This window comes from Oncorhynchus gorbuscha, linkage group LG17 (assembly GCF_021184085.1).
Source record: "Oncorhynchus gorbuscha isolate QuinsamMale2020 ecotype Even-year linkage group LG17, OgorEven_v1.0, whole genome shotgun sequence".
In the NCBI taxonomy this organism is placed as follows: Eukaryota; Metazoa; Chordata; class Actinopteri; order Salmoniformes; family Salmonidae; genus Oncorhynchus; species Oncorhynchus gorbuscha.
Window position 1 is genome coordinate 51,385,578 of NC_060189.1, and position 23,789 is coordinate 51,409,366.

The 23,789-nt window shown below is 44.4% G+C and overlaps 1 protein-coding gene across 2 annotated transcripts; it reads left to right on the forward strand.

Annotated features, from left to right (window-relative positions):
- Positions 1-73: 73 nt before the first annotated feature.
- LOC124001616 lies at positions 74-23,481 on the forward strand. 2 transcript variants are annotated; one of them, XR_006832826.1, is made up of 9 exons: positions 74-532; positions 1,108-1,238; positions 1,412-5,052; positions 12,119-12,249; positions 12,408-12,572; positions 14,925-15,089; positions 15,543-15,654; positions 15,852-15,977; positions 19,028-19,163. XR_006832826.1 is itself a non-coding variant. In XM_046308566.1 (9 exons), the coding sequence occupies exons 3-9, from the start codon at positions 4,767-4,769 to the stop codon at positions 19,964-19,966; spliced, it is 1,911 nt and encodes a 636-aa protein (XP_046164522.1). In that variant the 5' UTR covers positions 74-532; positions 1,108-1,238; positions 1,412-4,766; the 3' UTR covers positions 19,967-23,481. The 2 variants fall into 2 exon arrangements, 1 of the variants encoding a protein (XP_046164522.1); XM_046308566.1 differs by having other exon boundaries at positions 15,865-15,977; positions 19,028-23,481.
- Positions 23,482-23,789: the final 308 nt, after the last annotated feature.

The following is a 23,789-nucleotide window of genomic DNA, read 5'->3' on the forward strand; positions in this document are numbered from 1 at the left end:
TTCAAAGAACAGAGCGCACTTTTTATTTTGCAACACCATTTGCGCTATGACGCTAACCAATAACATACTTTCTCTACAGTGTAAACGGAAGGAAACAATGACGAAGAACAATTTCCACCTTGGCGTTTTTATTGTTGTTATTTTGACGTTTATTAACACCAAGTTAATTTAAAATATTACCAATTTAACTGCACAGCATCACATATTTACCCCATGTAGTCTTTAATTCTCGTTGGAGACAGGACTTGGTTGATAGACGTTATCTAGGTAACGCTAGCTAGCTAACTAACAATGGCTAACTGTATGGTGTTTCACACTCAAATAGTCTCCATCATGGAGGTGCTAGCGAATTCAGCCGTGGCAGAGATCAGTAAACTCGTAGACGATGACTATGCAGTGTTTCGTTTGGAAATAACTCAAAGCCAGAAAGAAAACAGGGCATTACGGAGGAAACTACAGCTACTGGAACTGAAGGCAGCACGGGAGCGCGCAGAGAGGACAATGCGAGAGCGATACAGAGGAATGGCAAGAGGTATATTTTGCAGGAGGCCGAGGCTGCGGGGGCTTTCGTCCCGTTTCGCATGCGTTTAGAAGTGTTACCCAGAATTGGGTCTTGCTAAGTAATCAGGGGAAGAATTGCATACTATCTTGCACATTTGTTGTATTTTACTTTTATTTTACCAGTCAGGACAAATTAAGGACAAATTCTTGCACAAAGACACCACCATATTCTACCCAGATTCTTGATTTACTGAATTTCCTATTATCATACTTTTAAAATAATGTGATGCATGGAACACAATCAATCAATAAATAGTATGTCAACAAGTTATAAGAAGTGTTACCTTACATTCCTGCCAATTGTAGACTGTAAATAATATATAATATAGCGTTGAGCATTCACATGGTCCTTCTGTAGCTCAGTTGGTAGAGCATGACGCTTGTAACGTCAGGGTAGTGGGTTCGATCCCCGGGACCACCCATATGTAGAATGTATGCACACATGACTGTAAGTCGCTTTGGATAAAAGCGTCCGCTGAATGGCATATATTATTATTTTTATATTATTTTAATCTAACCACCCCTTTCCCCCAATCACTCTCTTAGGTGAAGGGCATCCCACTGGAGGCCACAGGAACATTGTAAAGCCAGCGGGACACAATGGGTGGAGAAATGACCAACCCATAGCTATAGATGAGGGGAGTGAACCCTCAACCCAGCATTCTATCGTGATAGAGGTTAGTGTCATAGTGTAACATGTTGCTTAAATGTGGCTTGTTAATTTCAGAAATGCTTTCCTCAGCTATTCACTGGCTTGCATCAATATGTATATGCCGTGTAGGAGTTTGTGAGACTCCCTAAGACATTGTTATCCAATTATATCGATTATAACCTCCTCTGTTCTTGTCAGTCTGTAGATGCAGATGCTGCAGGTCCTGGGGTCAAGCAGGAGAGTACTGAAGGAGAGGAGGACCCACAACACAGCAGAGACATCCAGACTGGAGCAGCGGCTGGAGTGGTGCCCCCTGTAGCCTCAGAGGACCTGGCCACCGCTCTGAATGTCAATCTCAAGTCAGAGACAGACACTGATACTTTAAATGTAACACACCGGCTCTTACACACAGGGTCTGACCACAGATCAGACCCAGAGGGGCTGGGTAGACTGGGCTGTCCTCCTGCTTCTGGCTCAGATTACTTACCGGTATTTCATCAGAGCCAGAGGACGGTTCATTCCCTTGGAGATGGTGATGTGCTAGACACTGGGGTTGATGATCTCTCCTGTTCTTATGATACAGAGATGGACCCTGGCAACATGTCCTTAGGTTTAGAGACACAGACTGATCTGTCTAGAGAAGACTGGAACCGGTACAGTTGTAGTGTATATTCTGAAAGGTGTCTAGATAGGAAAGGGGAGGTTATTGTGGTAGATGAGGTGACTGTGAAAGTGGAGGGCGATGCTCCTCCTGCACAGAATGCAGATAGTCACCTAGGAGATAGACACTCACAGAGCAGAGATTTCTTAGATTACAGGGGAAGCTTGGAGACAAATCTAAACATCACAACCAATTCTCCTTTACATGCGTTCAAGGATCGCGACCCAGTGTCCACGTCGATGGGGCCTTCCGGTTCACACCATTTCGATCAGGTATTGAACTCAAACAACAGGGCTGAAGCCCAGGTTCAGGGAGGGAGAGCCACATCAGGCAATGGTAAAGAGAAACGGTTCCTCTGCATGTTCTGTAACAAAGGCTTCAGGTGCCTCCAGAAGGTGGAGATCCACCAGAGGGTCCACACAGGGGAGAACCCCTTCAGTTGTACCCAGTGTGAGAAGAGATTCTCCCGCCAGGACCACCTGAAGAGGCACCAGATGGTCCACACAGGGGAGAAACCCTTCAGCTGCCCCCAGTGTGAGAAGAGGTTCTCCCGCCAAGACCAGCTGAAGATGCACCTGAAGGTCCACACGGGAGAGAGGCCATTCTCCTGTACGCACTGTGGGAAGAGGTTTTCAGAGAGGAGCTACCTCAGGACACACCAGCAGAAAATGCACACGGCCCTTGTATAGAGTATGGTGACATGTAATCAGGATGAAAGTAAGGTGGTCCTGGTGGCGTCCCGGCAAAATAAATAGTGGGGGTACGCCGTACCGGTAAAACATGAGCCAATCACAATAATGCAAGCAAAATGTCAAGAAAACTGTAGGCTATTACACTATTATTTTTCATTAGGCTACAGAATAGCTGAGGCATGAACAATTTGCGAATGGACTTGAAAATCAGTGGTATAACTTCTCCAAAATTCGACGTGGTTCGACGGGAACACTGACATTTTTCCAAGGCAGTGATGAATGGCTGACAGAGACACGTGGACAGCAGTGGATGTATAAATTCTGGCCTAATGAAAAATCGTCAAAATGTCATTAGACTTTGGTGTTTTGTGTGACAAACGTCTCTTTCCGTTTCCATGTTTGGGGGCTGGAAATACAATGCATTCAGAAAGTATTCATAGCCCCTGACTTATTCCACATTTTGTCATGTTACAGCCTGAATTCAAAAGGTATTCAATATATTTTTTTCTCTCATCCATCTAAACATGTTTTTAGAAACGCTAACTGTATTTTATTTAAGAAATTTGCTATCTAATTTACATATGTATTCACAATCCTGAGTCAATACATGTTGGAATCACCTTTGACAGTGTTTACAGCTGTGATGTCTTTCTGGCTAAGTCTCTTAAGAGCATTGCACACCTGGATTGTCCAATATTTGCACACAATTTTTTCAATTCTTCAAGCTCTGTCAAGTTGGTTGTTGATCATCGCTAGACAGCCATTTAAGTCTTGCCATAGATTTAAGCTGCTTTAAGTCAAAACATTTAACATCAATCTTGGTAAGCGACTCCAGTGTATATTTGGCCTTGTTTTAGGTTATTGTCCTGCTGAAAGGTGAATTAATTTCCCAATGTCTGGTGGAAAGCATACTGGACCAGGTTTTCCTCTACGGGTGGTGCCTGTGCTTATCTCCATTCCGTTAACTTTTTATCCTGAAAACCCCCACATTCCTTAACGATTACAAGCATGCCTATAACATGATGCAGCCACCACTTTCCTTCCTCTCAGGCAACTGAGTTAGGAAGGATGCCTGTATCTTTGTTGTGACTGGATGTATTGATACACCATCCAAAGTGTAATAACTTCACCATGCCCAAAGAGTTATTTCATGTCTGCTTTAAAAATATATATATTGAAATACCTATAGGTGGCCTTCTGTGCGAGGCATCGGAAAACCTCCCTGGTCTTTGTATTTGAAATTCACTGTTCGACTGATGTACATTACAGATAATTGCATGTGTGGGGTACAGAGATGAAGTCATAAAAAAAAAAGTTAAACATTAATGCTCAACTTATTTAGACTTACCATAACAAAGGGGTTGAATACTTAATGACTAAAGACATTTCAGCTTTTCATTTTTAATTCATTAGTAAAATAATTCAAAAAATATAATTCCACTTTGACATTATGGGGTTTTGTGTGTAGGCCAGTGACAAAGGAATTAATAATTTAATGTATTTTAAATTCAGGCTAACACAAAATGTGGAAAAATTCAAGGGGTGTGAATACTTTCTGAAGGCAATCCTGACCCTGGACCCTAGATAAGATAGACTGGGCTAACACAGCAAACCTTTTAGGCCAATAATATGCAGTTTTTTGTTTGCTTTATAATCGTGAGAGAAATTAGTTATACATAGATAGCTATCAAGGTTAGCAGTCTTTTCTCAAAATGAACCTCATTGTGCTACTACATCTGCATTGCTTGCTGTTTGGGGTTTTAGGCTGGGTTTCTGTATAGCACTTTGACATCTGCTTATGTAAAAAGGGCTTTATAAATGCATTTATAAATACCAGGCCTTTGGCATGGTGCAGGAGCAGATAGGGTCAAAGTAGTGGGTTAATGAGTGTAGGGTTAGTTGGAAGGGTGTTTATGTATTTTAAAATATATATGTCTTATTTTTTATTATCAGAAAGTATAATGGATTTATATTATAGTCCAGTTGGGGGAGGCAATGCAACATATTGGATGCCAACCGCCGTTAAACTCCGAAGAAGAAGTAAAAAGGAAGTAAACAGTGATCAAGAAAACGTCAGCGTTTTAGCAAAAATATTACTCATTTAATTGCACAGCATCACATACTTATCCAATGTAGTCTTTAATTCGATTTGGAGACAGGACTTGACTGATAGCTAACGTTACCTAGATAGCATCTAACAATGGCTAACGTGAACAGTATGGTTTTCCACACTCAAATAGCCTCCATCATGGAGGTGCTAGCGAATGCAGCCGTGGCGGAGATCTGTAAAGTCGTAGACGACGACTATGAAGTGTTTCGTTTGGAAATAACTCAAAGCCAGAAAGAAAACAGGACATTGAGGAGGAAACTACAGCTTCTGGAAATGAAAGTGTCACGGGAACGCACAGAGAAGACTATGCGAGAGCGCGTTCTCGCCAGTCCCAGAAGTGTCAAGATCCTCGACCGATACAGAGCAACGGCAAGAGGTACATTTTTCAGAATAGCCCTGGCAATATGTGGAAATTATGTTCACGCTTTCATAAAAGCATGACACCAAGGGTGCGTTCGTAAATTCAATCTATCTACTCTGATTTCAGCGCACTCTCGTCTGGGTGTGCCAGAGAGGGCAGAATAACATGAACTTACGAACGCGCAACACCGGTTAAAAGTGACCGGTGTCAGTAAACCTCGGCAAAAAAAGGGATTCTATTGTTGCCAGCAGTTTGTCACCAACGATCTAGATAACATGAAAACAGCCTAACCAGCTCTGCTACGGCGAGTAAAATGGTCAGAGTGAGGTGTTCTCTCATGTGTCTGGAAGTAGCTAGCCAACTTTAGCCTGTTAGCTTGGGTGCTTGACTACCGTTTTGAGGTCAGAACGCTCGGATGAACCCACTTCCTCGATCAGAGCGTCCAGTGTGCACTCCGAGAGCGAAACGTTCTTAATTTACGAACACACCCTTAGTACACAAGTAGAGTTTGGGGGTCCTGAACACACATGCAGCCATCGTAAAAAAGAAAAAACGCATCCTGGTGGCTTTTTTCCATTCCACCATAACCAAATAATCTAACATGATATTACGGAAAATGTGATGTATACCCACCCCTATGTTTTGATGGTCAATGACTAGAAGGATGCCATGCACAACCTCAAACGTCATTTTGCTATTCCACCATAACCGGACAATGCATTTTCTGTCATATCTGCTGAACCAAACACAACACAGAATGTGATTTATGAAAAATATTTTTAAAATGACACCTACACGGCCAAAAGTTTGGACACCTCTTCAAATTAGTTGATTTGCTATTTCAGCCATACCCATTGCTGACAGGTGTAAACAATCGAGCACACAACCATGCAATCTCCATAGACAAACATTGGCAGTAGAATGGCCTGTACTGAAGAGCTTTGACTTTCAACGTGGCACAATCATAGGATGCCACCTTTTCAATGAGTCACTTCGTTCAATTTCTGCCCTTCTGGAGCTGCCCCGGTCAATTGTAAGTGCTGTTATTGTGAAGTGGAAATGTCTTGGAGAAACAACGGCTCAGCTACGAAGTAGTAGGCCACACAAGCTCATTGAACGGGACTGCTGAAGCGCATAGAGCAGGGGTGTCAAACTCAAATACCCAGTGGGCCAAAATGTAAAACCTGAACAAAGTCACGGGCCAACATTGAACAAATTAACCTTTTAATATGGACCCAAACAAGTTTTGCTTTAACATTGAATATGGAAAAGCATCGCTTATTACCATACAATATATAATTTAATAGTGGAGACATGCAAAATCGAATTTCAAATGAAAAAACACATCAATGGCATTCATTTATTAAATAAATACAATTTAAATAAAAATTGTATGCCTCTTTTCTATTTGCAGCCTTCTGATTTAAATACCTAAATAAACTTTTTCCACTGGCTAATAATTTTACAAATAAAATGATAATAAATCAATCAACCATTCAAGCCCATGCCTTGTAGCAAGAAAAAGTGCATAAAGAAAACGTTAATTATTGCACACTGGTCTAATCTGATGTGCCCAAGCCAGATACCTGGCATCTCTTCTTGGATGCTAGTTCATCAATGTCTGGGCTCAAGCTCTGAGCTGAAGAAATCCTCAGTATCGAGCGAAGATGTTCATCAGTCAGATGTCTCCTGTGAGTTGTTTTGGTCATCCTCATCGAGGAGAAAAGTTGCTCGCATAGATAAGTACTGCCGAACATGGAGAGCATCTGAGCAGCTTGGGTGCGGAGCTGAGGCATTGTGTCAGGGATGAACCGTGGAAACTGTGCGGCGCCCACAGCATCATACTTTGACTTCAGCGTGTCGTTGCACTGGAGTTCAATCAGCTCCATTTGGATGTTGGTTGGTGCATTTTCCACATCAACTGCGAAGGGATTACTAAGCAGTTCAAACTTGCATTTCTGGGCATCAAAGTCGGCAAATCGCCGGCTAAACTCAGCGGCGAGAACACTTGAGTTTTTCAGCAAACTGTGCGCATGGGAACACGGCGGTAGAGATCTGCACTTTTATGGATTGGCAGCAGGGAAAATGGCAAGGGTTTCCTTGCAGCATCTGATTCTCCCACAGGCACAGTTTAGTTTTGAAGGCCCTCACTGCAGCGTACATGTCTGTGATGATGCGCCCCCGCCCCTGAAGCTGCAGGTTCAGCGCATCGAGATGGCTCGAGATGTCACAGAGAAAGGCCAGCTCACACAGGAACTTTTGCTCCCGGAGCTCTGCTGTATCCTTCCCTTTGGTTTCCAGGAATTGACATATTTCCTCACACAGCTCGAAACATCTGTTCAGTACTTTTCCTCTGCTTAGCCATCTCACCTCTGTGTGATACGGCACGTCTGCGTTATCCGAACCACACTCCTCCAGAAAAGATTTAAACTGGCGGTGATTTATCCACCTCTGGCCTGCTCGCCTCCCTACCACTGAGGAAGTAGGAAGTACAGTTCCCGCTCAGCTCAGTCAAAACTGTTCGCTGCTCTGGCTCCCCAATGGTGGAACAAACTCCCTCACGACGCCAGGACAGCGGAGTCAATCACCACCTTCCGGAGACACCTGAAACCCCACCTCTTTAAGGAATACCTAGGATAGGATAAAGTAATCCTTCTCACCCCCCCCCCCCCTTAAAATATTTAAATGCACTATTGTAAAGTGGTTGTTCCACTGGATGTCGTCGTAAGGTGAATGCACCAATTTGTAAGTCGCTCTGGATAAGAGCGTCTGCTAAATGACTTAAATGTAAATGTAAATGTAATTTAGACCTTTGGCTCTTATAAAGTTAACTACCTGTGTTACTGTGGTCATAACATGTTCCATCTTTAGGGCTTTGACACACAGTGCTTCCTGATGTATGATGCAGTTAGCTCACCTGCACAGTTCTCTTCCCGCATCTTCTCCCGAACCATGCCCACCAGTCCACTCTTTTTACCGCACATCGTTGGCGCACCATCTGTCGTTAATCCAACGAGTTTATCCCACGGCAGCTTTATTTCAGTTAAACATTTGGAAACCTCCTCAAAGATTTCCTTTCCTGTGGTTGTGCCATGCATTGATTTGAATCCTAATAGCTCCTCCGTAACACACAGATTTGAGTCCACTCCACGGATGAAGACTGACAGCTGAGCAGTATCAGATGCGTCGCAGCTCTCATCCACAGCGAGGGAGAACGCAACAAAATATTTTCCCTTTTCCATCAGCTGGTCATACAGATTGGTGGCAAGATCACATGTGCGATCAGCTACTGTGTTCCTGCTCAGGCTCACGTTTGAAAATGCTTGTTTTTTCTCTGGGCATACGAGGTCACAAACCTTCATCATCCACTTTTTCATGAACTCTCCCTCATTAAAGTGCCGGGCTGATTTTGCGATCTCTGCTACCACTATATAACTAGCCTTTACAGCAGCCTCGCTTTGTGATGTGGCTTTTTTAAACATATTCTGTTGTGAAACCAAACTTCTTTTCATCTCCTCTACTTTCTGGCTCCTTTGAGTCATGTCCAGGTCCTTGTATTTGTCATGGTGTTTCGTTTCATAGTGTCGTCTAATGTTGTACTCCGTACTTACAGCCACGTTGACTCCACAAACAAGACACAGGTTTGTCTTTTACATATGTAAACAGATATTCTGCCCCCCACTTGTCCAGAAAGCTCCTGTTTTCTGCCTTTCTTTTTGCCATTTTTGGGAAGGGCGTTTCTGGGTCCTGTCCTGATTGGCGCGCGAAAACAGCAGAGCATTATGGGATTCGTAGTATTAGTGGTGAATGCGCTGTATAATACCGGCGGGCCAGCTCTAGTAGTAATTTGGTATTGTCTCGCGGGCCAAATATAATTACCCCGCGGGCCAAATTTGGCCCACGGGCCAGAGTTTGACACCCATGGCATAGAGCGTCTGTCTCGGTTGCAACAATCACTACCGAGTTCAAAACTGTCTCTAAAAGCAATGTCAGCACAATAATTGTTCGTCAGGAACTTCATGAAATGGGTTGCCATGGCTAAGCAGCCGCACGCAAGCCTAAGATCACCATGCACAATGCCAAGTGTTGGCTGGAGGGGTGTAAAGCTTGCCACCATTGGACTCTGGAACAGTGGAAACGCATTCCCTGAAGTGCCAGGAGAATGCTACCTGCCCCAAATCCAGAGCGCCAGCTGTAAAGTTTGGTGGAGGAGGAATAATGGTCGGGGGCTGTTGTTCATGGTTCAGGCTCGGCTCCTTAGTTCAAGTGACATGCTAGACCAGGTCTGGGCAACTCCAGGCCTCGGGGGCTTGATTGGTGTCACACTTTTCCCCCATCCATAGCAATCACACCTGATTTCAACTAATTGCATTGAACTGAAGATCATGATTAATTGATTATTAGAGTCAGGTGTGTTAGCTGGGGCTGGGGCAAAAGTGTGACACCAATCAGGCCCCCGAGGACTGGAGTTCTCCAGGCCTGTCTAGACGATTCTGTGCTTCCAACTTTGTGGCCATAGTTTGGGGAAGGCTCATTACTGTTTCAGCATGACAATGCCCCCATGCAAAGCGAGGTCCATACAGAAATGGTTAGTTGAGATCGGTGTGGAAGAACTTGACTGGCCTGCACAGAGCCCTGACCTCAACCCCATCGACTGCGAGCCGGGTGGAAACGCATTCTCATCAGTGCCCGACCTCACTAATGCTCATGGCTGAATGGAAGCTAATCCCTGCAGCAATTTTCCAATATCTAGTGGAAAGCCTTCCCAGAAGAGTGGATGCTGTTATGGCAGCAAAGGGGGGGACCAACTCCATATTATAGCCTATGATTTTGGAAGGAGAGTTTTGATGAGCAGGTGACCATACTTTTGGCCATGTAGTGTATGCTTTGATGGTCAAGTACAACATCATAAACAGTTCCGATAATTATATAATGGTGGACTGCCATGAGCAGGTTTCTGTTGATTTAAAAAAAACTTTTTTTTGAGAAACAACACTTGAAAGTGAGTCCCAGTTTAGGAGCAATGCGGAATCAACCATTTTTTTTATTTATTCTGTTTTACTGGAAATGTATTCATAGAGTTAGGCCAATATTGGACTAAATGAGCCTAATGTTACTCCTTATAGTCAAAGGATCTAAAATGTTTTGTTTAAAGGCGAATTGTCTCTGGAAGCCAAAACAGCCAAACACTATTTCTAAACATGAATTGATTCTCAATTGCGGTACTGTTGTAGAAGCATAAAGACCTTTACATTCATATCACATCAAAATGATTTCACAAATGCAAAATACACACTTACTGTACACTGTTAACTTGTTTGAATTAAACACGGTTGCAACCAACAGACAGTATTTTTCAGTGGCGTCCGTCTTCCGTTTACACAGGTGTTCGGAGAGCAGGTAGCTAACTAACACAGGTAGTCCACTCTGTCGTCCTTCTGTTTTCCATAAACAAGCACTGTAACATGTTAATATGGCTGTGTGGTAACCCTATAAAAAGGTGTCGTAAATAATTTATTGCTGATATGAAAGATTACGTTCCTTATGTTCCCAAAACCGTACGGCAAGCGATGTATGTTAAATGTTGAAAGCAAGTGTTGGGGCTCTTAATAACAAAACTACCCAGGTCGGAAGATACTATTGCCAATGGGCGCTAAAGCAGTTTTGCGTCTATGAATGAAGTAGCATGGAGTCAGCTATTGACACCAATCTAAGGCAATAGCAAGCAGGATTCTGAACAGGACAGGGACATATGTGTGCCCCCCCCCCCCTCCCTTTAACTTTTTAACCATAGACTTCAAGAAGGCTTTGGTAGTATGCATGGTGCTGGAAGATTGAGGTTCTATGGTATGCTTCTCAAGATAGTTACAAACATGGACATTTTTTGACTACTTCAAGGGTCGTTTCACCAAATGAGTACCTTGTGCATTCCTTTGATATTTTAAGTAGAAATTGTGCACCAATATTACATTTAAAGCCTGTTTATATTAAATGACGTTTCCCTTAATATAGACCACATGGAACATTGAATACATCTGATTTGTCTATATGAATAAAGACTTCCTAATGTGCCACAATTCAGCATTTTGACATGTCGCCCTCTGTGTCTCTTCTGTGACTTAGAATATTTGAACCCACTTAACCCCAACATTTCTCCCAAGTTTTCACCATCATTGTAAAGCCCTAGTTGTGTTTCTTTGACAGTCATTTCTGAAGATTTTATTTATTTCATGTGATTAGTGGTTCATCTCCTCACGTGAAATGTCTGTCCCTCATTTTAAGGTCAACCTTTTGACTCATTATGGGCTAATGTCCCAAAGAGGATGAAGTGGAATGAGTATGTGCATCTATTTAGAATGAGATTTGTCAGCCTTTGTGGACAACTCTCTAGCTTGAGGGTCTCGTACACACTGATCTGCTATGACCCTGTTGGTCATCCAAGCCATGAATCTTGCCTAAAATGAATATCTGTATAATGGACATGTACTGTATACTCTACCCTACTCTGAGTAAATTGACAACTGGTCTGGCCTAGATGGTCACATGCACTCCACTCCAACCTTCAACCCGTTACATCTAAAATACATTTAGTTGTGTCAGAATGAAAAAGTGCCGTTTTTGTGATCGCCCCATAGATCTGAACATATTCAGGGTTCCAAAGTGTACCAAGTTTCATACTTTTTATGAAAAGGTGAACACATCACCTCAAGTTTGGCACATATCGACTGGACGACATGGCAGAGCCTGTGGGGCCTATAGCCCCGTTCTCTTCTGAGCATGTGTAACTTTAGATGTGTTAATGATATGGTTAACCAGAATTTGGTCTTGGTCAGTTTTTGATAGTATGCAATAATTCCCCTAATTACTTAGTGATCTTGTGCAAAGACACATTCTAACCAGATTCTTGATTTATGGCATTTTCTTTTATTTCCTCAATGAAAACAATATCGATCTATAAATAGTATATCAATAAGTTATGCTAAGTGTTCCCTAACATCCTTGCCTTGTAAACAGTGTACAGTAGTGTTGAACATTGACAGTACTGAACTTAACCTCTTTTCCCCCCCAATTACTCTCTCAGGTGAAGGACATTTCACTGGAGGCTACAGAAGCATTGTGAAGCCAGCGGGACATAATACATGGAGAGATGACCAACCAATCACTGTTGACGAAGGGAGTGGAACCTCAACCCAGCATGTTATCGTGATCGAGGTTAGTGTTGCATCAAATTTACGGTACATTAAATGTGGCCAGTTTATTTCAGAAAGGCTCCCTTCGGCTATTCACTTGCCACAGGGGAGCTTGTGAGACTTCCCCACGACATTGTTATACAATTCAACTCATGTACCGGTAATAACCTCTTGTGTCAGTCTGCAGATGCAGAGGCTGCAGGGCCTAGGGTCAAGCAGGAGAGGTCTGAAGGACAGGAGGACCCACGTCACTGCAGAGACATCCAGACTGGAGCGCCCCCTGAAGCCACGGAGGACCTCGCTGCCGCCGCGCCCCAGCCCAGGACCCGACGCAGCATCATGGAGGTCAGTGGAACGCCGAACGCCGTCCTCAAGTCCGAGACAGACAACGAGACTTTAACTGTAACACACAGCCTCTTACACACAGGATCTGACCACAGATCAGACCTAGAGAAACTTTGTCTGGAGAGACTGGGCTGTTCTCCTGCTCCCGGATCAGAGTATTTACCAGTATTTCACCAGAGCCAGAAGACTGTTCATTCCCATGGAGATGGTGACACGTTAGACACTGGAGGTGATGATCCTTCTTGTTCTTACGCTACAGAGATGGACCCTGGCAACATGCTCTTGGGTTTAGAGAGACAGACTGATTTGTCTAGAGGAGACTGGAACCGGTACAGTAGTAGTGTAAACTCTGAAGGTTGTCTAGATAAGAAAGGGGAGGGTCTGGTCGTAGATGAGATGACTGTGAAAGTGGAGAGTGATGCTCCTCTGACATGGAATGCAGACGAGACTCACTTAAGAGAAGGACACTCACAGGGCAACAGTAATGACTTCTTAGACTACAGGGACAGCCTAGAGACAAATCTAAATGTCCCGACCCACTCCTCTTTACACATGTTCAGGGATCGCGACCCATTATCCATGTCCATGGGGCCTTCCGATTCACACGGCCACATCCTTTTAGATCAGGAATTGAACTCAAACGACAGAGCTAGAGCCCAGGCTCAGGGAGGGGGAGCCACGTCAGGCAATGGTAAAGAGAAACGGTTCCTCTGCATGTTCTGTAACAAAAGCTTCAGCTGCTCCCAGAATGTGGAGATCCACCAGAGGGTCCACACAGGGGAGAAACCCTTCAGCTGTACCCAGTGTCACATGCGCTTCACCCAGGCTGGCACCCTGAAGAGGCACCAGAGGGTCCACACAGGGGAGAAACCCTTCAGCTGTACCCAGTGTCACATGTGCTTCACCCAGGCTGGTCATTTAAAGAGGCACCAGAGGGTCCACACAGGAGAGAAGCCGTTCGCCTGTACGCACTGCAGGAAGAGGTTCTCTGAGAGGAGATGCCTCAGGATACACCAGCAGAAAAACCATTCCACTCTATAACATAGAAAGTGTTGGATTCTGGGTTAAACCTGGAACATTTTTATACTCAGAAGTATAGGAACATTAGTTACAAAAGAGACATGAGGGGGGGGGGGCTGAGTGCAGGGAAAACAATTGCATGTGACAGTACTGGTAAGGGGAGAAACCGTTGAAGGCTCATATCACTTAGTTCCCTGCTTAGCAATAATGATGCAATGTTTAGCGATAAGGAGGAGACTCCACCCACAGTGGGGTATGAATACTACCACGGGGGAAGCCATGTCTGTGTCGGAATTACAGCTGTATCGACCCTTTGGGAAGAATTCAACTTGGTTAAGCTTCTCTGGTGTCCGTGAGTTATTTACTCAAAATTAGAACCGAACGAAAGTAACCATTCCACTCGATAGCTTCTGACGTTTAGATCAAACCCTGCATTAAAGGAACACTCAGAGAGATGACGCAGATGCAAAGTAAACAACAGCAGTGGGTCAATTTCCACAACAACTACGAGTGTTGAAGTGCAAGGCCCAGACATTGTAGGATGTATAAGCCTAAAAAGTATATTGCTTAGTGTTTGTACTGTGTAGGCCAGTGTTTTACCAACTCCAGTCCTCAAGTCCCCCAACGGTACACATTTTCATTGTAGCCCCGGACAAGCACACCTCATTCTACTCAGAGGGCTTGATGATTAGTTGACAAGTTGAATTAGTGCCACAATAAAAATGTTTAATGTTGGTGGTACTTGAGAACCGAAATTGGGAAACACTGGTGTAGGCTATATGATGGTTTTCACATGCCTAGTACATTACTTCCATTTAAAATGTTTCCCCCCCCCCCAAGACACTAAGATAACATGAATGCAGTTCATGTAGTTCATGCAGATGTTTAATTGAGACGTGTGTGTGGTTTTCAGATGGTGTATTTCAAACTTGTTTATGTTCAATAAACACCTACATGGGACTTTTCATTCTTAGACTTTCATTGAGACTCTCTTTAATATACATCACATATGATCTCACCCTGTTCTGCATAAACATGACAGCTCTTTAGAACAAATATATACCTACTCACTAACAAACACCTACTGTACACGTCAAAATAGTTTAGTCAGGTTTGTCTGATGACTTGACTTATCATAGCTGACCCATTTACCCACAACATATTTATGTCCACCATGATGGGTTTAACAACAATGAAGTCATTCTGTAAATACAGTATATGACTCAAACGTGGTGGGGATGGGTAAAGACTCTGTCAAAAGTGTGTTTTATCTTTGTGTACATACCTGAGGGAGTGTTTGTCTGTGTGATCTGTATCACCTGTCTCTTCCAGGAGGAGGAGGGTCCAGAGGTGCTGCTGGTGAAGGAGGAGGGGTGTGAGGAGGGTCTGGGGAACCCTGAGGAGGCCATAGTCGTGGATGACAACCAGACTACACCTCCTCCTGAACCCACAGAGGAACCAGCTGAGCAGCACAGGACCACACACAGTCTCACTGAGGTGAGCCCACTGTAAACTACTGTCAATTATATTAGGTCAGGGCCCATATCTACAAACCCTCTCAGAGCAGGAGTGCTGAGCTAGGATCAGTTTTGCCTTTTAGATCACAATTAATACAATTATATGGAAATATCCTAGATCAGTACTTCTATTCTGAGACTCTTTGTGGATACGGGCCCAAGTCCTGATTTAATTTTGTCTTAGTGTGGGACCATGCCTTTCAATTATCAAACCATTAAAGACTGTCAAAGGTCATAAGGTGAATGCACCAATTTGTAAGTCACTCTGGATAAGAGCGTCTGCTAAATGACTTAAATGTAATGTAAATGTAATTAAATCAATTAACATGTTTGCATAGTACTCACAGCAATCCCTCATTGCCCAATCAGAAAATGCTCCATAGCAGGGTGCTCATATCAGATTTCTTGATCCAACATCCTCTCACTCTTACAGTCAGTAGACATGGAGGATGGGAAGCCTGATCTGCTGCTGGTCAAAGAGGAGACAATACAAGACGGACCAGAGAACATTGACCTGCTGAGTGGACTAAAGGTGGGGGAGCAAGGTAAGAGAGAAAGACATATAGCCTACATACAGTAATAGATCTTCAATGGGAATAGTGATGGATCTGGATATTTATTAAAATGAAATCAACACAACTCGTGTTTACATACAAAAACACACAATGTATGAACTTGACCTGGTAATTGACCAAAAAAAAACATGTAGAATTCTCACATGTTTGTCAAGCCCATTTTATAGCCTCTTCCTGCAGGTGGTTGGCTGGAAGCTAACAGAGACTGGACGGCCATCTTGGATTCCCAGACCCAGGAGGGTCCAGGGGACAACATCACTGAGGCGGCCAGGACTAGAGGTGACATAGTGAAGGTCAGTGGATGGGACAGACAGAAACAGACAGTCGAACACAACTACATCCAATTTTAGGCTCCATGACAATGGACTGGCTGAGACCAGGGCGAGGTGTAGATTTTGGTCTGCGAGGACGTGTCCGTATCCATCCTGATCCTATAGATGTGATTCAGAGAGACTGATGGTGCCTCAGTTCTTTTATTATTATTTTTTGTGAATTTTACCCCCTTTTTCTCCCCAATTTCGAGGTATCCAATCGTTAGTAGCTACTATCTTGTCTCATCGCTTCAACTCCCGTATGGGCTCGGGAGAGACGAAGGTTGAAAGTCATGCGTCCTCCAATACACAACCCAACCAAGCCGCACTGCTTCTTAACACAGCGCGCATCCAACCCGGAAGCCAGCTGCACCAATGTGTCGGAGGAAACACCGTGCAACCTTGGTTAGCGTGCACTGTGCCCGACCCGCCACAGGAGTGGTGCAAGATGAGACAAGGATATCCCTACCCTCCCTAACCCGGACGACGCTATGCCAATTGTGCGTCGCCCCACGGACCTCCCGGTCGCGGCCGGCTACGACCGAGTCTGGGCGTGAACCCAGAGTCTCTGGTGGCACAGCTGGCGCTGCAGTACAGTGCCCTTTACCACTGTGCCACCCGGGAGACCGGATGGCGCCTCAGTTTAACCCCCTAACAGGAGCTGCCTTCAGCCTGCCTTCTATAGGATCTATCAACTGGAACATGGACCCTGTGACATCAGACACTCCCTGGCATTCGTCCTCCTCACACTCTCCGAATGTTAAACCAGACCTCAAACAATATCCGTGCCTCAACACTAAATGACTACACAAGCCCATTGACAAATGACAGTATTAGTAGTAGTAACGCTATCAGTAGATCCGGTGGCAAAGAGAAGCGCTTCCCATGTTCGTTCTGTTGGAAAGCCTGGATATCCACCAAAGGATGCACACGGGGGAGAAATCGTTAGTCTGCCACTTGTGCCGGGCCAGTTTCTCCAATTCCTCCAACCTGAAGTGGTACCAGAGGGTCCACACAAGGGAGATACCCTACAGCTGCCCCCACTGTGAGAAGAGGTTCTCCCGTCAGCACCAGCTGAAGGTGCACCTGAAGGTCCACACTGGAAAAATGCTGTTCACCTGTACCCACTGTGGGAAGAGGTTCTCAGAGAGTAGCTACCTCAGGATACACCAGCAGGAAATGCACACGGCCCCTGTATAGTGACATGTAGTGTAGAACTAGTTAGTTTGTAGTTAATTCTATTGGTTTAGGATGTAGTAGATTACTGGATGAGATGAACTGAGGAAATAGAGTATGATGAGGCAGAGTAGAGGATATGGTGATGGTTGGTGTCCTAAAATGCTTCACTGATGAAGTGTCATGTTTACAGAATAATAATAAGTAATTTTGAACTTTTCCAGAGTATTCTAAAATATTTTTTTATCAAAGGGAGAATACCAGATTTACAGAAAATGTCAAGTGTTAACAGTGAGACAAGTTATTCTAAACTCAGCAAAAAAATAAATGGCCCTTTTTCAGGACCCTGACTTTCAAAGATATTTGTATTTTTACAAATTAACTTCACAAATCGTCATTGTAAAGGGTTTAAACACTGTTTCACATGCTTGTTCAATGAGCCATAAACAATTAATGAATATGCACCTGTGGAACGGTTGTTAAGACACTAACAGCTTACAGACAGTAGGCAATTAAGGTCACAGTTATGAAAACTTAGGACACTAAAGAGGCCTTTCTACGGATTCTGAAAAACACCAAAAGAAAGATGCCCAGGGTCCCTGCTCATCTGTGTGAACATGCTGCAAGGAGGCATGAGGACTGCAGATGTGGTCAAGGCAATAAATTGCAATGTCTGTACTGTGAGATGCCTAAGACAGCACTACGGGGAGACGAGGCGGACAGCTGATCGTCCTTGCAGTGGCAGACCACGTGTAACAACACCTGCTCAAGATCGGTACATCCGAACATCACACCTGCGGGACAGGTACAGGATGGCAACAACAACTGCCTGAGTTACACCAGGAAGGCACAATCCCTCCATCAGTGCTCAGACTGTCCGCAATACGCTGAGAGAGGCTGGACTGAGGGCTTGTAGGCCTGTTGTAAGGCAGGTCCTCACCAGACATCACCGGCAACAATGTCGGCTATGGGCACAAACCCACCGTCACTAGACCAGACAGGACTGGCAAAAGTGCTCTTCACTGACAAGTCGCGGTTTTGTCTAACCAGGGGTGATGGTTGGATTTGCGTTACACCAAAGCCTGTACTCTGGAGCGGGATCGATTTGGAGGTGGAGGGTCCGTCATGGTCTGGGGCGGTGTGTCACAGCATCATCTCAACGCTATGCGTTACAGGGAAGACATACTCCTCCCTCGTGTGGTACCCTTCCTGCAGGCTCGTCTTGACATGACCCTCCAGCATGACAATGCGACCAGCCATACTGCTCATTCTGTGCTTTATTTCCTGCAAGATAGGAATGTCTTGGCCAGCGAAGAGCGTGGATCTCAATCCCATTGAGAACGTCTGGGACCTGTTGGATCAGAGGGTGAGGGCTAGGGCCATCTCTCCCCCCCAGAAATGTACGGAAAATTGCAGGTGCCTTGGTGGAGGAGTAGGGTAACATCTCACAGCAAGAACTGGCAAATCTGGTGCAGTCCATGACGAGGAGATGCACTGCAGTACTTAATGCAGCTGGTGGCCACACCAGATACTGACTGTTACATTTGATTTGGACCCCCCCCCCACACACACACACACACACACACACACACTTTATTCAGGGACACATTATTCAATTTCTGTTAGTCACATGTCTGTGGAACTTGTTCAGTTTTACTTGTCACCTGATTGTAATGCCATTTTGTTTTAATGTTATTTTTGTATCATTCCAATGGCTCTATATTGTTAGGTATTTGATTCACATTGTTAGATATTTGCTTGACTGTGGTTAACATTTTAGAATGTCATGTTTCTGTGTACAGCAAAGAGTTTCTTATATAAACCTTCATGCTCTTCTGTTCAATTTGTGTTTACAGTCTGCAGTCCATGAAGACCTGCTGATATCCTGTGTTACTGGCGGGAGAGACTGGACCTCTAAAGTGGCTGGTCACAAACCCTGGCAACAAATCAGAACCCTGGATCCGGAGCGGTCTCTCTTCCTTCCTGAATCGGAACCGGGACCCAACCAAGAGGGACAGAGCCTCCACCACCACACAGAACACAACCAATGGACAGGTGGACTGAACAACCTCGGTCCTGGTGGTCATCAGAGAGACAGAGGCTCCAGTCAGGGATCCAGTCTGCAGCCCAGACCCTTCTCTTCACAGTCTCAGTGCAGGGATGATACAGGGCCTGGGGCTGATAGAGATAGACCCTCCTGTTCCTATGATACAAACACCACAGTATCTATGATGAATAGAGCAGGTCACCCTGGGCTTCAGCCTTCACAGGTAGTGGTGGGAGACCCCCCTGGTGGTAGTCGGTCTTCTCCTTCAGGGTCTCATCTAATGCCTGGTGGGGTCTGGGTTCATAGAAGGCTTGGGCCTGAATCTGGGTCTAGCCTTCCTCAGCTACCTCATGGTTACCCCACAAATACAAACAGGGTCAGGATCGGTGTTCACAACGAGAGGTACCTAACCTATAACACAGCACACAATCCCAACAACACCCAAACAATGGCTAGAGGTCAAGGAGAGAGCTCCAACACTAACCACCTGAGGGTGGTGGCTCATGCTTCTACCTCCTCTGGTGTCATTGGGTCACAACATGGTAGGCCGAGCGTTAGGACGGACGCCGATAAGCCGTTTGCCTGCCCCACGTGTGGGAAGCTCTTTGCTAAGACAAAATATATGAAGCAGCACCAGACCGTTCACACCAAGGAGAGGCCCTTCAAGTGCAAACTATGTTACAAGAGCTTCTCCTTCTTGAGTTACCTCATCAGACATAGGCATGTCCACAACAGGGAGAAATTGTAGCTATTCTTTAGCTGAAATATTGTAGTTCTCATTAAGTCTACTGGGGTCAGAATTTTTGGGGGATTACTAGGTCCTTTTAGTTGATTATCTGGGGATGCTCACATGATACAGGCTTGTTGTTTGGTGTGCTGGCATAGCCAAAAAACACTGAAATTAGCCAAAAACTAAGTTTATTAATTTGTACAATACCCTACATTTTTTGGACTTTGTACCTGTGGAACATAGTGGAAACTCTTTAAAGCTCGGTCCTTGCCCTCCGGGGGTCCTTGCTATCCAGAATCCTTGGGATGTTACACACAACAACCCCCCGCCTCTGATTTGGTTTTGCCTTTTTTTCTATTCATAAATTATTTATAACACCTTTAACACATTTGGCATAGTCAGGTTGCACCTGTTCCTTTATGTGATCAAATCTGTTAATAAATTAGAAATAATTAGTAGTGCCCCTGTGACAACTATTTTTTACCCCCTTGTGGCCCCCCTAAATGGAGTATGAAATCATTTTTACATAACTTGTTTTTGCTGTTGCTTTTTTTTATTACATCCGTTATTAGACCGTGGCAACGATGATGATTATGAACATGGTCTTTTGCCTGCTAATGCCTGCAATGCAGTGAAGAAAACGATATGACAACAATAACGTCTAATGTATCTGGCCCCTCTAACAGTACAACTGGCCCCAGCTTGGCCCCCCCCAGTTGAAATGGTCTACAACCGCCACTGCCCAGCTCATGTTGGGGTAGGGAGAAATGAGGCAGCAGATGAGGTAGCCGAAAGCAGCTGTGAAGGAGGAGGCGGTGCATAAGGTGGTCCCATTAGGGGGGATGGAATGTACGAGCATCATAGCAGAGGGGCTGACCCAGGAGTGGCAATGTGAGTGTGAGAGGGAGTGGGGAAGGCAGTTTTTCTATCCAGAATTCTGAGAGGGAGGTTGGGTATCTGGGGTGTGACAGGAGGGATGGGGTTCTGTTGACAAGGCTGTGGTTGGGTCATTGTGGATTGGGTAGTGGGTTATTGTTAGTGGGGAAACACACAGACGGGAAGTGTGAGGAATGTGGTGAGGTAGAGATTGAAGTATGTTATATTGCCGGTGGTATGCTGAGGATAGGTCATTCTGTGACCTGACTAACCTCATTTTCGCCTGTAACAATTTTGAGCTAGGACTTTCACGTCTGATGTAAAAAGGGCTTTATAAATACATTTGATTGAGCTCAAATGATAGGCAAATCGAAATAACAAGGAAGCTGTTGTATTCCACCGGCCTGCATCTACTGGTGTGAGGTTATTAGATATTTAAATGTGTAATTTGCACTCTGACCTGAGAAATGCAGCGATACAGCGTCTAGTCTGCCGGAAATGCACAAGAAGAAGGTTTGATGTGTAATAGAGCAGTATCATATTTCAAAGAACCGCACACATACATTTTCATTTAACCACACCCTTTGAGCTATGATTCCCAACCAATAAGATCCTTTCTCTTCAGTGTAAACAGAAGTGAGGATGTGACTCGTAGGTGCAAGATGGCGCAAGCAGGGAGGTGTGGATCATAAAGATAGATGGAGGACTCTTCTTTATATCTGTGCCATTATAGCGTCTGACAGCATGGAAAACAGAGCAAAGCAGAGTTAGGAAATAAAACGTCCAGTTCTGTGTATGTCCCCTAGTCTTATAGGAGAACGTTTGTTGAAGAGGAGCGGAACAAGTTGCCAAATCAGAGTAATCCATTTCAGAGATCCAGACTGGTGGAAAGAGTGATGGTAAAGGGAATTCTGTGTGGATTATGAGAAGTGGACTCGTTCTGATTTCTTGTACATCAGAGGAACAGAAGGAGCGGGTGTTGTGTTTCACCCGATTCGAGAAGGTTGCCATGTCATGCGTGGCTATTCGGAGCAGGGCACCCCTCAAGGGGGTCATATCTGGCGTCCACAGGAGGCTGCGGAGGGGATAACAGCTCATAAATGGCTGGAACAGAGCAAATGGAATGGCAAACATGGAAACTGAGTTTGATACCATTCCACTGATGCCGCTCCAGCCATTACCTCAAGCCCGTTCTGCCCAATTAAGGTGCCACCAACTTCCTGAGCAGGAGTCTTGTGGGAAATCGATGTTGCAGAAATAAAAAGGTATCCATGGGGTGATTGATGCACGGCGGATGAATCGTGTGGTGAGTGGAGTTTTTTTGAAAGTTTTTTTTTACGAGTCCATCCGTACCCAAGTGCAGTTTGGGTATATGAATTACCATGTAAGAGGATTTATCCAAAGACCAACGCAGTGTAATCACTGTACAGGTTATGGACATGTGGAAAGTGTCTGCAGAAGGGACAATTTGAGATGTCCATGTTGTGGAAGAGATCATCTCATGTGTTGTAAAAGTGAGGAGCATGTGAAGTGTTGCGATTGTGGTGGGGATCATGAAGCGACATCTTAAGAATGGCCGACGAGGGTGGAAGAGGATGAGGTCGCTGAAGTCAGGGCCAACCAGAACATTTCATATGAAACAGCTGTAAAAAGGATAGAGGGATCTAATGGTCCTGAAGAGCCTATGGTGGTGAATAGGCCTTCTCTGCAGGGGTTGCCAGACATTTTGCATGTCAAGCTGGTGGACTTTGTGGCCTTTATAACTACGGTGGTTAACGGCACTGCCAAAGTGGAGAGGAAGTCCAGGAAAATAACTATCATTGTGGATGTGGCAGAGCAGTTCCTGGGACTGGAAGACTTCTCAGCGGAGGAGATGCATGGAGTATTGGCAAGAGCCATACCACCCTCAAGCCTTAGAGCCTGAGAGGGGAGATATGAAGCTGAAGGATGGAAGTAGTGAGCTTTGTTTTTGTTAAAGTATTATTTTTTGTTGTGTGGATTAAGTTAGATTTTCTACATCACATATGGATTTTTTTTTAAACTTGTTTTCTTTCCAACCCCGTCCAGTTGGCAGCAACACACCTTATTGGGGGAAAAAAACCACAGAATAAGTAGTAGTGGTAGTTAAGTGAAGACTTAACGTAGGAAGATGTCGGAAGCGGATGTTTTGTTTGAAACTGACGGTTTTGGATTACGTGGCATCCGTGAGAATAACAAGAATTGGGCTTATTTTGTTTGTGTGTGTCCGGAGCAGACGGAGCGTGCTTTGCGACTCATAAAGATATCGGATTGGAATGTGTCGCGTGTGGATCATCAAAACAGGGCGCCTATCAAGGGGGTTATCTCTGGGGTGGCACTAGAAGGGAAAGCAAAAGACATCACTGAAGAAGTAGATGGAATGGTTGGTGCACGCCGACTGACCTGCATGGTGGATGGATTGAGGAAGCCCACTTCATCCATTCTATTGTCCTTTGAATTAGTCTCCCTTCTCACATATTTGGGTTATGTAAGAGCCTTTTGTGGCCGAACACAACGCAGTTTGATAAATGCAAAATATTTGGATGTCAGTGTACACTACCGGTCAAAAGTTTTAGAACACCTACTCATTCAAGGGTTTTTCTTTATTTGTACTATTTTCTACATTGTAGAATATTAGTGAAGACAACTATGAAATAACACACATGGAATCATGTAGTAACCAAAAGAAAAGTGTTAAACAAATCAAAATATACACTACCGTTCAAACGTTTTGGGTCACTTAGAATTGTCCTTGTTTTTGAGAAAAGAAAAGCATATTTTTGTCCATTTCAAATAAATTGATCAGAAATACAGAGTAGACATTGTTAATGTTGTAAATGACTATTGTAGCTGGAAACAGCAGAATTTAAATGGACTATCTACATAGGCATACAGAGGCCCATTATCAGCAATCGTCACTCTGTTCCAATGGCACGTTGTTAGCTAA

Bases quoted from the DNA above. Each gene is read 5' to 3' on its own strand.
- LOC124001616 (XM_046308566.1), top strand. From the start codon at position 4,767: ATGGCTAACGTGAACAGTATGGTTTTCCACACTCAAATAGCCTCCATC. The intron at 12,573-14,924 runs GTCAGTGGAACG...TGTCTCTTCCAG, and splicing joins CCCGACGCAGCATCATGGAG to GAGGAGGAGGGTCCAGAGGT. The intron at 15,090-15,542 runs GTGAGCCCACTG...TCACTCTTACAG, and splicing joins CCACACACAGTCTCACTGAG to TCAGTAGACATGGAGGATGG.